Source organism: Halichoerus grypus, chromosome 15 (genome assembly GCF_964656455.1).
Source record: "Halichoerus grypus chromosome 15, mHalGry1.hap1.1, whole genome shotgun sequence".
NCBI classification, from domain to species: Eukaryota; Metazoa; Chordata; class Mammalia; order Carnivora; family Phocidae; genus Halichoerus; species Halichoerus grypus.
This window is the reverse complement of record NC_135726.1, coordinates 7,402,372-7,420,261: the sequence shown is the minus strand read 5'-3', so window position 1 is coordinate 7,420,261 and position 17,890 is coordinate 7,402,372. Positions and strand designations below refer to the sequence as shown.

Below are 17,890 nucleotides of genomic sequence, written 5' to 3'. Positions count from 1 at the left end.
TTCTTCCTGGCTCATTCTGGCTCCTTCTATCAGACTTCAACTTATGCCTCACCTCCTCCAAGAAGCCCTCTCTTTGGAAAACAGCGTGGAGGTGCCTCAGAAAATTAAAAATAGAGCTACCCTATGACCCAGCAATTGCACTCCTGGGTATTTACCCCAAAGACACAGATGTAGTGAAAAGAAGGGACAGATGCACCCCAATGTTCATAGCAGCAATGTCGACAACAGCCAAACTGTGGAAAGAGCCAAGATGCCCTTCAACAGATGAATGGATAAAGAAGATGTGGTCCATATATACAATGGAATATTACTCAGCCATCAGAAAGGATGAACATGGATGGGACTGCAGGAGATTATAAGTCAAGCAGAGAAAGTCAATTATCATATGGTTTCACTTATTTGTGGAACATAAGGAATAGCATGGAGGACATTAGGAGAAGGAAGGGAAAAATGAAGGGGGGGAAATCGGAGGGAGAGATGAACCATGAGAGACTATGGACTCTGAGAAACAAACTGAGGGTTTTAGAGGGGAGGGGGGTGGGGGGGGGATGGGTTAGCCCAGTGATGGGTATTAAGGAGGGCACGAAAACAATGTTATACAAAAACAATGAATTGCGGATCACTACATCAAAAACAAATGATGTATTGTATGGTGACTAACATAACATAATAAAATAAAATTTAAAAAAAAAAAGAAGCCCTCTCTAACTCCCTGCCCAAGATGGCTTAGGCATCCCTGCCTATAGCTACTTCAAGATCATCTGCTTCTCTCTCCATGGTACTAGGAACTAGAGTTATTCGTCTCAATAGTGTCTGGTATATCACAGTCACTCGATGAGGACTGGATGAGTTAACATCTATTAGAAAGGAGTGATACGCACAATCTGTTAAGTGCTCTAAAACGCAAGTAGGAAAATACAAAGATCCAGTTAGAAAACCGGGAGAGGTTTGAAATAACAGGAGCTAGTATTTATCAAATGTCTACCCTAGGGCAGGTAATATTCTTAGGGCTTTCTGTGAAGGAGTTCACTTATTCTGTACCCTAGTCCCATGAGACAGGACTGTATCTGCCGTTTATGAATGAGGAACTTGGCCCAGAGAGGCTGAGCCACTTGCCAGAGGCGACGCAGACGAATGCTTTGGTCTACCCACCACACTGAGCGTTGGTGGCCAGACGAGGTTCAGGCCACTAGCAGGGAGAGAAACACCCCCAGCAGGAAAACAAGAAGAGGCTCACGCTCATTTGTAAACTGAAATCACAACGACGGAGCTTGGAAAAGCATGACGAAGACTTGGCAAGAACTAGGGTGAGCGAAAGGGTGTCTTTGGAGGCAGCTTAAAATGTCTTATCAGAGAGAGGACAGTCTGGACACTGGAAAACTCTGGGCAGCTCAAAGGGGAAGCAGATCCACATGCCTGACACAAATGGGTTTTTAAGTTAAAAGAAGATGTTCTCACCATTTCCAGTCTTTATTTGGATGTCACCTTCTCACCGAGGCCTCAGATTCTTGTTGTGTGTGTGTGGTGTGTGTTCCTTTTAATCTGAAGCCCACAGGGGCATCGCTCACTACGAGCCATTCCTGGAACGCCAAGTCAGCATCTTTGGAACCACTACAGATGTCTCAGAGGCAGGCCCCAGGGGTGCTGACCAGAATCATGCCCCAGGACACAGGGAAACGTGTGCTGGTTTGAACTTAAATCGCTGCAGTGCCTTTTTTCCTTCTTAAAACTGTCATAGACCTCTGAGAGTGTTAGCATCGCTGGGCCTGGCACCACGCCCCAAGTCCTACCCTTGGCTCCCTGTGTCTCAACCTCTTTGACTGAGCCTCAGTTTCCCCATCTAGAGGCAAGGCCAATCATGGCAAACCTTGTTGTGTGGCTATGTTGTTCCATTGCTAACTCAGAGAAACGCTGAGGGGAATGAATACTATCCTGTATGCTGGACACAAAGAAGGAGCTCAGCACCGCCAATATCATAATCATCAAAGAAGACTGGCCTTTTGTCCGAGTGCTGGGGGTGTGGGGATAAGCCATGGGCCTGGGGGTCCACCCCAACGGGGAGGAGGAGCTTTTCACCAAAGTTGGCAGGCTGATTTTCATTTCTGTTCTGAGACCCTCTGTAGACAATGCACCCCCTTATTGCTTGTACCCTCCAGGGGGGACAGGGTGGAGGGCGCTTCCACTGCTCACCCACTTGCTTGGGTTCACCACTGATGAATGGCGGCTTGGGAACAGTTCCTAAGACTTGTTTTGAGGTAGTCGAGAGGGGAAAAGAATATCTGAGCTGACAAGGAAAGTGATGAGTCGATTTCTGAATCTTGACATCAGATTCTCTGGATGCCAAAAATCAAATCCAGGAGTGGGGAACTGACCACAATGTTGATTTCCCCCTTGGACTCGCCATGGGTCAGGTGACAGTCAGATTTTCCATCCCCGTCTGGTGCTTTCGCTCCAAGGCAGCGGCCAAGTTGGAAGGTCTTCACATTACCCCGTAAGAGAGTTTTAAGTTCATTCATTAGCACCCATCACTTACTTGCCACACTTTGAAAGACAAACCGGACAAACCCCCTAGGCTGCAGTTGTTGCTGGTACTGGTTTGGAAAACGACCCACTTTTGAACCACAGAAAGGTTGGTCAGAGTCTGTGGGCCTGGGAGTGGGTGTCTAAAGTGTGTCACAAGGGGACCTGTACCAGGGAAAACAGATACCTTCGTTAACAAGAGGCCGCTGATGTGATTCACTCCGTGGCTGGGAGCCGCAGACCGTGACACTCGGAGCCAGCTTCCCCTCGGCCTCTTCCGGAGGCAGGCTGGGCACCTCAAGAAGCAGTGGTGATTCTAAAGGTCATGAACTGGGGTCATGTTCAGGACACGGAGTGCGAAGTTTCTTGAGGTCACAATTTTGAGGAAGTATCTGGGACTGTGAGCACTATATCCTTAAGTAGAATTGACCTATGATTTTCCTTGCTCTTCCCCTCCTTGTCTGGTTTGGAAATCCAGGTTACGCTCACCTCGTCAAAGGAGTTGGAGTGTCTCCTTTTTTTTCTCTTCTCTGCAATCATTTGGATAAGACAGGGATTATCTGTTCTAAAGTATTTGGTAGACTCGCCTATAAAACCATCTGGGCCTTGTGTGCCTTCTTCCTGCTATTTTTATGAGAGCTTCGTAATGATGGAGTTAATAATTTCTTTAATAGTTATGGGTCTATTCAGGTTTTCTGGTCGTCCTTGAGTTCATTTCCTTAAGTTGTATTTTTTTAGGGAATTGACCATCTTATCCACGGTTTCAAACTTAATGGCACAGAGTTAGTCACACTGTCTCAGGCTTAGGAGTCTATCCTTCCAGTAATAAGCAACAAGGGTAAGTCCAAGTGCCCCATCAGCACCCCCGCCCTCCCAAATCAGGGCATGTGTTTGTCAGAGATCAGGGTTTTAGGAACTGTCTTACACTGCTCGCGAGCTAGAGGGGCAGTGGTGGAGAGGCCAGCTCCGTAGTCAAATTGCCTGGATTTCTCTCCTAGTTCCGACCTGGGCACACGTACCCTTAGTTTCCTCCTCTGTAAAATGGGTAGAACCACCAAAGCTAGCTCTCAGGACCGTATGAGGATCATAAAAAGTACTTCATAAACCCCAAGGCCTCATCGTAGGGGAGTTCTCATCCTCTAAAACTTTGAACTTAACTTTTCATTTCACAAACTTTGAACTTAGGATTCTTGTGAATACCAACTCAAGGTCCAGAGCAAAAGTGCTTCCACTCCGTCCATTACCACCAACTGGTATTCACAACCACCATCTGTCATTTTTGTCTCAACCCTCTTGGTGCTCATTAGTCTAGAGCAGTAGATCTGCACGTGGGGTCCCCAGACCAGCGGCAGCATCTGGGAACTTTCTAGAAATGCAGACTCTCAGGCTCTACTCCACATCTACTGAATCAGACACCTGGTAGGTTGGCATAACAACCCTGTGTTCTGACACACCCTTCAGGGGATTCTGATGCCGGCTCCATGTGTGAGAGCCCTAAGTTCTTAAAAACCACAGGGCACTATCCACGATCCTCCTGAGTCCTGAGGTGCTTTTAAAACATGCTTACTCCCCGATGATCAGTGAAGGGCAAAATGATAATCATGCAGGAAAAGGAGTGGGAAGAGATAAACATTATAGAAGTGAAAGCTGAGATCATTTTAAAAGATCAATGGAGAGAAATGGCAAATGTTGCCTGTTTGTGTGCGGTGACTCATTCAATGATAGGAACTATTCTGAAAATACTGAATCAAGCAGCATCTGAGCTGCAGTCCCCGCACAACAGGCAACAGTTATCAGGACGCAAGGAAAAGGATTCTCAGAATTCCAAGAAAAGCGAACGTAGGGCCACAGGCTTGGCATCAACACTGGAAGCTCACTGGCTTCACGGACATTCGGGAGAAAGCTGGGCACCTGTGGGTTGTGCTCGCACTCAGGGTGGAATGCTGGCTCGCAGTTAGGGATGTTTCCACAGGTTAGAGGCTCATCCGAATCTAAAAAGTACTGATGCTTTGGCCCATATCAGACAAGAGTAAGCTAGCCAGTTCTCCTGGACCAGGCCAGGAGAGAAGCCAGCCAACTTAACAGCTTTTCCATACGGATGAAACCAGTCTATTTTAGAGAAAAAGAGAGAGGGAGAGAGAGTGTAAGAGAGAGAGAGATGCCTGGTGGAAAAGTGCATCAGCAAGAAGTGATGTCAAGTTTTAAACCTTTGGAGGACCAAATCACATTCCCACTTCCATAAGCTTAACATCTAACATGTAACTTTGGCTCTACCAGCAAATGGATCCATGAACCACTGCTGAGAAACCAAATACTTCCTCTGCAATGACTGCATAGTTAAAATTCAGCATTTAAAATGCATAACCCACACCCTGCCCCTGAGATCCAGATTCACTGGATTGGGGTGGAGCCCATTTTTAACAAGCTCCCCAAGAGATACTGAGGCAGATGGTTCCGGACCACAGAGCCATTTGTCATTACCAGAGGAGTCAGAATCGAGAGCAGTATTCAGTCGCTGCACACATTTCACAAACATCGCTGGGGAAAATGCAGGCTGAAACCAAAACACCACCCGCCAGAGCCCCAATTTAGCATTTGTTCCCACAGCACAGATCAGGGAAGTCAGCAGTAAATGAGTAACGTGTTACATAAGTTGCTTTTCTGTATGCAGAACCTTAATTCACCAACGAGAAGTTAAAATCATATAAAAAGCAACAGCCCACCCCCAAAACAAATGCTGGGAAGGCGAAGCCAGGATCTCCCCGGCCCCTTCTGGGAGCCAAGGATAATCCCTTCTCTGTGCTGCAAACCCGACTGGATCACCTTGTGCCGCTAGGCACCAGATCCTTTGGTGGAGGTGGGGAAAGGTGGAGTGAGGGAAATGGGGAGGAAGACAACAGTCAAGTTTCCACATGGGCATGGACACTGGCTTCATCGAGACTTTTCTCTGGTTGAAAACGTAAGTGGAGCCATGTTTTACTTGACTACACCTCTGACCCCTTGCTGGCAAGTTCTGGAACCACAAAACTCCTCTGTCTTGAGTCTTATCTAAGAACCCCGAACCACCTTCTCTCTTTGGTTAAGGATTCCCAGTCTTTTCTTTTCCCCAGTTATCCTAAGACCCAAGATAGTAAGCTAGTTCTAACTAGAATGTTAAAGGCTGACAGTGCTTGGAGAATTTATCAGCCCAGTGACCACAGAGGATGTGAATGTGGGCATGGCAAAGCTACACCATGTATGTAATATACATGTTACCTCTTCCACTGAACCTCTCAGGAACCTCTCAACACTGACCTGGAGCCATCCACTCTCATCTTACTGGGAGAAGTCCTTACCTATCTTTTTATTGCTCCAAGCACCTAGTGTGGTGACTAACCCTTAGGAAGTGCTAAAAAAAAAAAAAAAGCATTGAATTGACTTAAATTGACATCTGATGTGAGCCTTAATTGCCACCCCCATTTTGCCACAGAGCACGTTTCAAAATGCATTAGAGTCACCTGGGGTGCTTGCTAAAAACCCATCTTCTGGGCTCCACCCCAGACTTAATAAGTCAGACTCTATGGGACCGTCATTTTTAACAGGGTGCCAGGTAATCTTAGACACATAAAATGTGAGAACGGCAGCTTTAACCTTACAGGGGAATCTCAAGGACACCAATACCATGGAATGTAATTAAGCCAAAGAGCCCTTTGAGAATGCCCAAAACAGAACAAAACAGAAGTAGGTAGCTTCCTCCTCTCTGTCCAGGTACATGCCCAAGTAGAGAGCATTCAACATCGGTGAGAAAAATGAGGCCAATAAGAGACCAGAGACAAGAAAGGTCTAGAGAAGCATTCTGGAGTTAAGAATGGGATTTAACAAGGCCACCTCAGATCCCAGCAGGCTCATCCTCACCCTCCCACCCTGGTTGTGGGGTACCGTGCCCCATCAGCAGATCATGAACCAGGGGGCATCGACGAGGCCCAAAATGGAGAGCAGACGGCAAGGAGCTCTGCCCCACTTTGGAAAGTCATGTGGAATGAGAGGTGCACCTCCATCTAGACTTCTCTACAAGCCTGGCTTCTCTGCTTCACCCTGCAGGCTGGTGGCTACAGTCAGCGATGCCTCTCCGCACACTCTTGGGGCAGCCGCATTTTGAGCCGGGCAGAGGACTGCTACCAGCCAGGGTGCGGGGCATCATGCGCAGGTTCCTTGCATCCACACCCAAGAAACCTCAGAAGTTCCCCTCACCAGCCGTCCTCCCCGAGACAGGGAATCCCTCGCCCGTAGGCAGCTGTCAGGGGAACGTCAAACATGGATGTTTATGCCAGGCCTCATTGACACAAGCCCACTCCTCCCCGAGAGAGGAATTTTTAAAACAAACAGTTTTTACATATGTTAGCAGACAGAGTCATGTCAGCACCGGGGATCCCCAGACGGAAACGTGAGTCAATCTGGGGCAGACACTGCTAAATAAATCTTGTTTGGGTGAAATTCCTCTCTCTGGAGAAAGAGGAACCTCAAAGCAGATCGCTCAGATTCCCTGGCAAGATTCCCTAAAGACGCCCCAGCTCTCTGCAGCGGGGCATGCCCTGAGCACTTTGCACTCTGAAGTCACCATCGCTCTCCTGTGCACTTGCCCCTCCTGGGAGTTCTGAGCCCGTCCCACCTGCGTCCCACACCCCTACGCCCACATACACTCAGGTTCCATCCAGGGCATCAGATGTCCCTTCCCTGTTGGGCCCGGGTTGTCCACGCTCATCCCGAGGCTTGGGTTCTGGCAGCTAAAGAGAAGAATGCCACCACCTAGACACACAGGTGTCTGGGAAACGAGCGAGGGGAGGGAACGCGTTCAGACGGCTAACCTGGAAGATCGGGGCCGCTAAGCCTTAGTCAAGGAGTAATTTCACTATTAAGGAAATGTCAGGTTTGGGAGCTTTAATTACCTGCGTCATTGCCTCCTCTTTCCTTAACTTTGCCTGTGGGCACCTGGTAAAACGGAGGAATTCTGTAACCTTTGCTGGGTTGCTTCCAGGGTGGAAGAAGAAGGTGCAAACCCAACGAATTAGCAGAGGATGTGGTCGGGGCAGCATCCAGGACCTCTACAGACATGGGGCCGGATCCCCCAGGCCAGCAACAGATGAGGCGTGAGAGGCTGCAGCTTAAGGACGGGTTTGGAGAATTTCAGTCCAAACTGGGTCTGAGAAGAGGGGCAGACCCCACCTTTCTGGGCTACACTGTGGAAGGCTCAATGAGATTGAAAGCATGCTCTTCCCTGGGAAGTGCATGCGACCCCAGAGAGACACTGGCCCTCTGGGGACATGAGTCTTGGGTCCCGGCGGGTGAGGACTTGGGAGCTGCCCTCACAACAGAGGCTCGAGAGCGGTTACCATGGCTCTGGGTATGTTCAAGTAGTCAGGAATTTTCAGCCCAATTACAGGCCTTGGCTGGAGCACCAGTGGCTTGGCCTCCCCCCCATGCACAGGTGTCTCTAACCAGTGTGGGCCTATGACCAAGGCCACACGGCCCTCGGTGAGAGAGACAGAAGGAGAATTACTACCTAGCTAAGAGTCAGGGTTGTTGGGGTGGGGGTGGGGGTCTTATGTAGCTTCCTAGGCTGCATGAAAAGCCCCAGACACAGGAGGGAAAGACAAGCCACGTACCGAGCCCGTTCTCTGCCAATGCCCCATGGTTGACACCACATTCGGCCAGTTCTTGTTCTCCTACATCATTCAAATCCAAGCCAGGCTGGTGGGACCCGTTTCCAAAGTGCCTCTCGTCCTTCTCGGAGCCGGCGTCCCCATTCTCCATCCCGTTCTGAGCCTTTTTCAGAGGCATTATCTGCAAACCGCTGGGGGTAGTCCTGTAAGACACCGTCTTGGCGGCCCTGTCGCCTCCCGCAGGGGGCTTGGCTGAATAGCCTTTTTTTGGCTTGGACAGGGAAGGGTTGATTCGCTTCCTTTTATGGGAAGTCCCTTTGCTCTTTCCAGATTCTGAAGGTCTGTGGGAGAGTTTCTCAACCGACGGGCCTCGGCCGTCACGCAGGAGCTTGGAGGCGCTGGTCTGCTTCCCTGACTTGATCCTTTTGTCCTTGGACATGTGCAGCCCGTTGAATTCGTCGATAAACTCCTCACAGTGCAACAGATGGTGCTCTGGCTCCCACGTGTCCTCCGTGCTTCCGTAGCCTTTCCATCGGATAAGATACTCCCATTTCCCTTTCTTGTTCTTCCTCTTGTCTACAATCCTTTCGACCTGGGACACAAGATGAGAGAGCCAGAAAAGAGAGAAAAAAAAAAAGGAGAGAGGAAAGAAATCAGTCCCAGGCAACAATAGCACAAAGCCCACACCCAGGACAGAAGCACCTGCCCAGCCCTGGGGCGAGCCATTCAACACCAGAAGCCGACACTTCCAGGAGTGTCCAAGAAGGCTGGTTTATTTTAGGACACCACTGAATGGAACCAGAGGCCCTCGGCCGTCCCCTATGACAACCATGTGATGCCATGCCTGGCTGGTGGCATCTGCCTGTCCATCCAAGGCTTACCCTTGCTTGAAATCACAGTGCGAGCTTTCACTAAAGGTCTTTATTCTTTTCATTGCACCAAAGTAAAATCAGACATATAAAGACCAATTTGGTGTGACTTTTTCACCCTTACTTATGGTAAGTAACATTTATGGAGCACTTACATGGTAGGCACTATGCTAAATGTATCCTTATTTATAATAATACAAATGCTTAGTCACACTCATTGGCCAGGTACTAAATGCCGGGCATGGATGGTCCCATTGCATTTTCCCTGATGATAACCCAGTGCAATAGGTATTCTTTCTATCCCCGGTCTATACTGAGGAAATGAGGGAGATCAGGTCACTCAACCAAGTCCCAAGCTGGTAAGGGCAGAGCTGGGATTTGAACCACTCTCACCTCCAACTTATTTCCTTAATCACAAGCTACAAAAATCTTCCATACTGACCCACACTGATTTGAATTGACAAAGCCCAATATCCCTCCCTGCCCACTCCCACAGTAAGCTCCCCCAGCCTACAATGCAGGGCTAAGAGGTGAGACCTGAACCTCTATCTGTCTGGGTCTAAAGCCATGTGCTACTGTCTACGTACCTTCAAAGGTACGAAAATCTGCCCTGTCTTCAAGGATTCTCATGGAAGAACACACTTAGAAAAAAGCCAGTCCTGATGCTAATAACTGGTCCGTTGAGGGGAAGAATACATGAGGGTTCATTTATTATTCTTTCAACTTTGCCTTAGATGTGAAATTCTTTAAATTTAAAAAAAAAAAAAAAGACAGAAAATTCCCAATACTCTACACCCAAAGAGCTAAATTTCAATGAAAAAGTGAAACAACTACGCTCAAAAGTTCATTACATTTCAATGTCAACATAATGGAATTCTGGCCAAGTGAAATTAATGAGTGAGGAATATACCCTTGAAACTCATGAACAGAAAAACCAGGTCAGAAGGGAGAAGTGAATACAGGTATAGTTGATCATTTTTCAAGATGGGTACCAAGTGCATGAGGGTTCATTATATGACTGTTTACATGTACATGTCTAAATATTTATGTTTAAAAATTTCCACAATAAAAAGTAAAAAAACGTTGAAAAGTGAGATTGCCTCCCAATGGCTGAAGTACAACAGAGGCTATGCAAAATAATTAAATGATTTTCACTGCTTTGCACTTAATAAATATGCAAATGGCTAGGCCATACTGCCTCTTCATAACACTGCTTCTTCAGAGACAATTTAAATGGTTTCCTTAATCGATTTATCTACAATCAAATTGGCCTATTTCTATTAAAATTCCTTTCCTTACAAAATGCTCTGTGAACATCTGTTTTAGATTTATTACATAATTTTTAGATGTATCACACAAACTCTATAACAGTTTAAAAAAGTAAAACCATGCCAAACTAATCCAACTTCCCAATCTCTGGATCAAGGAATGGGGCAAGTTGAGTTTTCATTTGTGATGATGCTTCAGAAAGTCAAGAGTGTTTCTGGAAGAGTCTGAAGCCTTGCACATTTGGAGGTCTTTGAAGGGGAAAACGCGCTGCAGGTTTATAGACGGAGGAAGGTGAACAGCACCCTGGCCCTACCTGAAAGAGCAGCATTCTCAAGAACACCAACCTAGGAGTATCAGAAGAAAGCCCAGATATTTCTCAGGAGCTAAGGGATTTGTGTTGGCATGGAGGTCTCCAGCTTCAGAAAGCATATGAAGAAACTTTTTCCCCAAGAGAAACTTCTTCCCCAGGATGAAGCAGAAAACTATGTTAGACAAATAGCCAACACAATGGATAGGTGGGTAGGTGGATGAATGAATAGATGGGTGGATTGTGGGATGGATGGATGGATAGAAAAATGGATGGCTGGTGGATGGATGGACACATGGGTGGAAACTGGGATTGTGGGTGAATGGAAGGATGGATAAATGGGCAGATGACTGGATTCATGGGTGAAAGGGAGGGTAAAGAGGTGGGTTCAGAAATGGATGGGTGGATGGATGGATGGCACTCACTCATCAAAACAAACCTAGTATAAGGCTATGGAACAAGACTATCTGGTTTAAATCTCCTGTAAGCCTTTTATTATGTGTTCTTAAGCAAGTTAAACCTCTTTAGGCCGCATATGACTCATCAAACAAGGGGGAAATAACAGCACCTACCTCACAGGGTGGTTGTGGAGAATATACAAATAAGTAGTTTTTCATTCCTTAGTAAAGGTCACTTAATCTTGCATATCCTCCTGAGAATACAAACCTTGGTGGTATCTAAAGACAGAATGTTTCTCCACCCTGCAGCATATGACCCCCTAAGGATATCAATTCCTCCCTGGGAAGGAGAGTCAACCTACTTACTTAAGTCCTTCTAAGTATGGGAGACAGCTATGCCGAGCAGCCTTACTCAAGAAGACTGGGGAGTCAGCAAGGGCACAGTGTCCACACAGCTACTGAGGGCCACACTGCAGGTGGGGGGCTTTGTTTCTTCCCTCCTAGCTACTCGAGGATTGAGTCACAGAGTCACAAATCGAAACAGAAAGGTTACTGCCGCTACCTCTGGTCCCATCCACAAAGCCACTGGGTGGCTTGACAGCCATTTCTACTTAAATTAACCCAATACCAACAATAAATAGTATTTCTTTAAAGATTTTATTTATTTATTTATTTAGAGAGAGAGAGAGAGAGTGTGCGCAGGTGAGCAGGGGGAAGGGCAGAGGGAGAAGGAGAGAATCTCAAGCAGACTCCACACTGACCATGGAGCCCAATGAGGGGCTCAATCTCACCACCCTCAGATCATGACCTGAGCTGAAACCAAGAGTTGAATGCTTAACCTACTGAGCCACCCAGGCGACCCCAACAACAAACGGTATTAACAAGACCATCCCTAATAGCCTGATGTGTGCGGGGAAACTGTTGGCTCTGCCACTTTCTATCCACATGACCCTAGGCAAGTTGCCCAACTTCTCCGGGCCTCAGTCTCCCCATCCGTAAAATAGGTTCACAAAGCCTATTTCTTTCAGGTTCACAAAATGAACTGCTTTTACTGAAAGACCAAAATGCTCACAAGGAGCTTAGAAGAAAGCTGGCTCCGAATTTCCCATCATACTTGGAATCTGTAATCTCCAGGGACCTAATTTCCTTCTTTACATCCCTGTATAGGTTTTCTGACCCTCTTTTCCTCTTCTTCTCAGGAGATTCTCAAACAGAACCAGAATTCTAATTTGTGCTGGTGATAACAAAAGCCCACATAATTTAGGACGTGATCTTGCTAAGATTGCAGCACTCTCTGTCTGGGAAATCCTTTCTTCCCCTTAAGGTCTCCCAGCCTCTTCCACTGTCCTCTAACACCTCACACCTGCTGAAAACACAGACCTAGGCCTCCAGGTCCACCCTCCCACCTCACCAGCGCAAGGCCTCCTGCACTCCCTAAAGTCCAGTCCCTCCAAATGGAGACAGTCATCAATTCCCTCCCCTTGTAATTACTGACAGACACATGAATGATATTAAAAACTTGTGTGTTCACACACACCCACCAGCTCCTTTCTTTCAAAGATAAGCAATCTGAGACCTTGAACTATTTCTCAGAGTTCAACCAAATCATTAATTAACATTTACTCCCTGTGATCCCAGCCAACATGAGACACTCTCCTAGGGCAGGCGAGGGCAGGGAGCTTCCAACGCAATTATGACCACCACCGCAATGATGAGCGGATGGCTTTCTCATTAGGAAAAGTAATGATGATAATCACCTTTACTGGGACATGCTGTTCCAGGAACTGTGCTGAGCACTCGTGAGGTTTTAGACTTCACCTTCGTACCCAGGCCAGCAGCTGGGCATGACTCTCACCACTGGACAGGTGAGAAAGCTGAGGCTCAGAGAAGGTAGGTAACTCTCTCTGGATCACAGAGTCAGTAGGTGGTGAGTCAAGATGGGACCCCTCGCTCGTCAGACTCCTCAGCTGGAGTCCTCAGCCCCCGGGGCACACCTCACCAGTGGGAAGCCATCGAGCTGGGGGGGGGCACACAGCCCTTAAATAAGCCAGCGTGAAGTAACATGTGGTGACAAATGACAGTGAAGAGAAGGTGAGACAGGAAACAGTGATGGAGGGAACGGGACCACTCCGGATCGGATGGGCAGAAAAGGCTCCTGCGAGAAAGATCAAGTTAAGCTAACACCGAACAGGGCCTTTGGAGGTGGAAAAAATTTGAACCAGGGAGAGGCCTTTCCAAGCAGAGAGAGGTCACTCCCCACCTTCGTCTTCAACCTTCCACTAGCAGGCCAGTCAGATAATACCACTACCTCACACGCATCCAGCACTTATAAAGTGTCAGCCGCTGCTGTATGTGATACCTATAGGCTGACTATATATTATACACACGAACTCAATCAATCTTCACAATAACCCAACGAGGCAGGTCATTTTATTCTCTCCTTTTTTTAAGAGAGGTTAAAACTGAGGCACCCAGAGGTTAAGGCCCTTGGCCAAGGCCCCACCTCCGACTATCAGCAGAGAGCTAAGACTTGGCCCAAAGCATCTTGGCTCCAGACCCCACGCTTTCAGTGAGTGCACTATACCCACCACCCACTTCTGTCCAGTGGGCCCAACCTGGCTGAGGACCCAACCTGACAGTGTATCTACAGCTTAAGATGCTTGCCCTCAGCACTGCCAAGGTCACAGAAGACCTAAAGTACCTTTACGTGCCTTCGGAGTAGCCTCCTGGGCCTGACTCTCCTAGCTTGCCATGGGGGGGCCTCCCTCCTCTTCTGCTCCAATTCTCCATTGGTTCAAATGGAAACAGACTAATCATCAATCATATTCCTATCCCAGCTTCCCACCAAACAAAAACAGCATATGAAATTACAGTAACTCAGAAACCCGGGGTGACCAAAGGTTTTCCAGACTCTTGAAGGAATGCCTCCCACACCAGATGGGACTGGATTGATAAACTTTGTGTTACTGAGACATGATTGCCCTGTGAATGCCAACAGCAAGAGCAAGAAAGAATAAAGGAAGAGGCCCATGCCTGCTGTGTGCCCATACATTCACCAGAGCAGCCATCCCTACACATCCCCAGATTCTGGACCTCAAGCCCCACACCTGCAAGGACCTCTCTCTGTATCCTTTCAATATCCTGGGACAACTTCCTTGGGGGTAGAAAGGCACAGGGACCCCATCATTAGACTTGGGGTACAAGGTCCTCAGCAAGGATAAAGATAGGACAGGTCCGGGAAGCAACTAGGTATGGACTGTTTCAGGTCAGGAAGACTGACTGTTTCAGATTATCTCATCAGAGAAGGCAGTATAAATAGGCAGCATTTCCCACTCAGTTCAGCAAACCTACACTAGAGAAATAGCTGCTGGACCAAGAAATTCGGCTAAGAGCCATGTGATTTAAGCTAGCCTCCAGGTGAGAGTCTGAGCGGGGAATTCAGTAGCATCCAAGTGATGAGGGACCAAGAGGAATTCCCACACCCCTCAATTGGAAAACACTGACCCAGAGAGATCTCTCTTTGATCAAGAACACACAGGCAAAATCTGGCAACAACATCCGTCGCAGACACATTTGTAAGAACTTCTAAAATGTATCAGAACACGATCATCACTAAAGGTTCTCGGAAAATCACAACTGGGAAAAGCACTACTGCACATTTTTACATAAGGTTTGTGTCGTGTTTTCAAAGATGGCAGAAAATATGAACTCTGTTTTTAGAAGAGAGAGAAGGAAAGGTAAATGATGAAATGAAACCAACCAGTTGAGCAGGAGACTGAAATGAAAGACTCATTTACATAAGAAAGGATGCAAGGAAACCAAAAGAAAAACACAAGCAAAGAAATAAAATTCCCATCAGAACCAGGAAAGGACAGAATCAACATGCAGAAAATCAAATCTTTGAGAGAGACAAGGTTCTTGAAAAGCTTTCCAAAGATACAGCGGTTTTTAAAGAAAACCTTAAGGAACATGAGAAACAAACATGAGAGGGTCAACAGAGACCCAACCAAGGTAAGTCTGGTAGGGGAAAAAACCAAAATGGGACAAGAACTCGAATAAAGCCTACCAGAAGAAATCTCTGTCTCTTGAGTCTGTAGGTCAAGGAAAGATCTCGGTGATGGGGGAGGCAGAGGTTGAGAATAAATTGACTTTATTTCTTTTTTCCTATTCTTGCAAAACTACTCTTTTTTAAGATTTTATTTATTTATTTATTTGAGAGAGAGAGAGAGAGCATGAGTGGGGGGAGGGGCAGAGAGAGAAGCAGGCTCCCCGCTGAGCAGGGAGCCCAACACGGGGCTCCATCCCAGGACCCTGAGATCATAACCTGAGCTGAAGGCAGACACTTAACCAACTGAGCCACCCAGGTGCTCCACAAAACTTAATTTCAAAAAATTAAACTCCTCACTCTCACACCCCAACTCTCCCTTATCCAAAATGATAGGGAAAAAATCATGCAGACTTCAGAGAACATAAAACACCAGAATAAACACTGAAAAAAATAAATATTGTAAACTTAAGAATTCTAAAACCATTGAAGTGGGCCTTCAGATGAAAAGGAAGGAGGAAGACATCTCATGTGTTAAGGAACAAAATATATATAACTACCCATTTAAAAAATGACCTTGAGGATCCTGCAGTGCCAGAAAATAAGAAAGTATTTAAAAATTAAATAAATAAGCTCCGAATGATGGGAGAATGCCAAAAGGAACCAACTGAAAGAGCTCCCAGTGGCCAAAGCTAGAACAATTTGAATAAGAAAATAAATAGTGAGAGTACTACATTTATAACCCAAAGAGTAAAATAAATATCCATGAGTTCATTTGATATAAATAAGTGAATTACTTATCAGAAGTTGCCTACAGGCCAAATCTGGCCCAAGGCCTGTTTTAAAAATAAAGATTTATAGGAACATACTCATGCCCATTCATTTATGTATTATCTATGGGTGTTCCAAACCACAAAACTAACAGAGACTGCATGACCCATAAGGTCTAAAATGTTTGCTATCTGGCTTATTACAGAAAAAGTTTGCTGACTCTGGAATAAATAAACAAATGGAGGAGAAAAGACCAATATTCCTTACAAAAGAATCCAAATAATAAATGTAAAAAGAATAAGGCACACAGAAAAAATCACTACTGGAATACCACAGAAATAATTGCTATAGACAGATGCTAAAATTAGTGCGTAAAACTTTAAAGAGAAATCAGATATTTGCACAGCATCAAAGTATCTCCCCAACATACTTATTAACTACCATGGTAGTTTTAACAGATGCCCATCAACTGATATCCCTCCTTTAGGCGGTGGAGCTGAATTCTTCTCCCCTTGAGTGACAAAACTCAATAACTTCTTTCTAATGAGAAGAGTATGTGAAGAGAGAAACAGTAACTGTACAGTGGAGAGACCTGGCAAACACCAGTGCTCCAGGCTGTATCACCCAGAGTAAATCATGTCGATGCCATGCATACTCTGACACGATTCCCTCAGAAGGGTGTTTCCCTCTGCAGGATAACTCTTCAAAGCCATTACCTCTTGAGGAAACATCAGACAAACTCAGACTAAGAAACAATCTACAAAACACCTGACCGATATTTTTGAAAAGTGTTAAGGTCATGTAATGCAAGGAAAGATGGGGATACTGTCTGGGATTAGAGGGGCACTGAGAAAGTAATGACCAGATTCAATGTGGTCTCCTGGACCGGATCCTGAAAAGGAAATTCACGAAATACTGGTGAAATCCTGATGAAGTCCACAGTTTAGTTCATAATGCAACACCAATGTTAATTTCTTAGTTTTGATAGATGTACATGGTGTACAATGTAAATAACTGTGAAAACTGTTTAGGGGGGTATATGGGAACTCTGTGTACTATCTCCATAATTCTTCTAAAAATCTATAATTATTCCAAATAGGGTTGTTTTTGTTTTTTTAGATTTTATTTATTTATTTGAGAGAGAGAGAGAACACAAACTGGGAGGAGAAGCAGAGGGAGAGGGAGAAGCAGACTCCTCACTGAGCAGGGAGCCCAATGCAGGCTCAATCTCTAGGACCCTGAGATCACGACCTGAGCTAAAAGCAGATGCTTAACTGACTGAGCCACCCAGGTGCCCCTCCAAATGTTTTTTTAAAAGTCCAAGCGTAGCATTTAGTATACACAATTGTATACTAAAACTAAAAAAAAAAGCATCTGAATATTAACAACAATCATAAAACCTAACAATTTTAAGCACTCATCATATACTTATTTACTTAGTGATAGAAATTAGAAGGATAAGCAAAGATGTGGGCACATGGGTGGCTCAGTCAGGCTCTAAGCAGCTGGGATCTGCTAGGGCTTCTGTCTCTCCCTCCCCCACTGTCCATCCCCCAACTCGTGCATGCTCTCTCTCTTCTAAAATGAATGGATAGGGTGCCTGGGTGGCTCAGACGGTTAAGCGTCTGCCTTCGGCTCAGGTCATGATCTCAGGGTCCTGGGATCGAGTCCCGCATCAGGCTCCCTGCTCCTTGGGAGGCTGCTTCTCCTTCTGCCTCTCTCTCTCTCTCTCTCTCTGTCTCTCATGAATAAATAAAATCTTTAAAAAAATAAAATAAAATAAAATAAAATGAATGGATAAGGGGTGCATGGGTGGCTCAGTCAGTTAAGCAGCGGCCTGTGGCTCAGGTCATGATCCCAGGGTCCTGGGATCAAGCCCCACACTGGGCTCCTTGTTCAGCAGGGAGCCTGCTTCTCCCCTGCCTGCCGCTCTCCCTGCTTGTGCTCTCTCTCTCTCAAATAAATAAAATCTTTAAATAAATAAATAAATAAATAAAATGGATGAATCTTAAAAAAAAAGAATAAGCTAAGATATATCAGGCAGTACCAAATTTTGTACAGAGTATCAAAGT

The 17,890-nt window shown here is 46.1% G+C and overlaps 1 protein-coding gene across 1 annotated transcript in view; it reads right to left on the bottom strand.

The window, feature by feature from the left end:
* The window catches only part of CDYL2 (chromodomain Y like 2), a 152,239-nt gene that overhangs the window by 40,769 nt on the left and 93,580 nt on the right, over positions 1–17,890 (bottom strand). Inside the window, exon 2 of the mRNA XM_036084971.2 lies at positions 8,163–8,751. Coding sequence (XP_035940864.1) covers positions 8,163–8,751 — 589 coding nt within the window. The remainder of the gene's footprint in view (positions 1–8,162; positions 8,752–17,890) is intronic.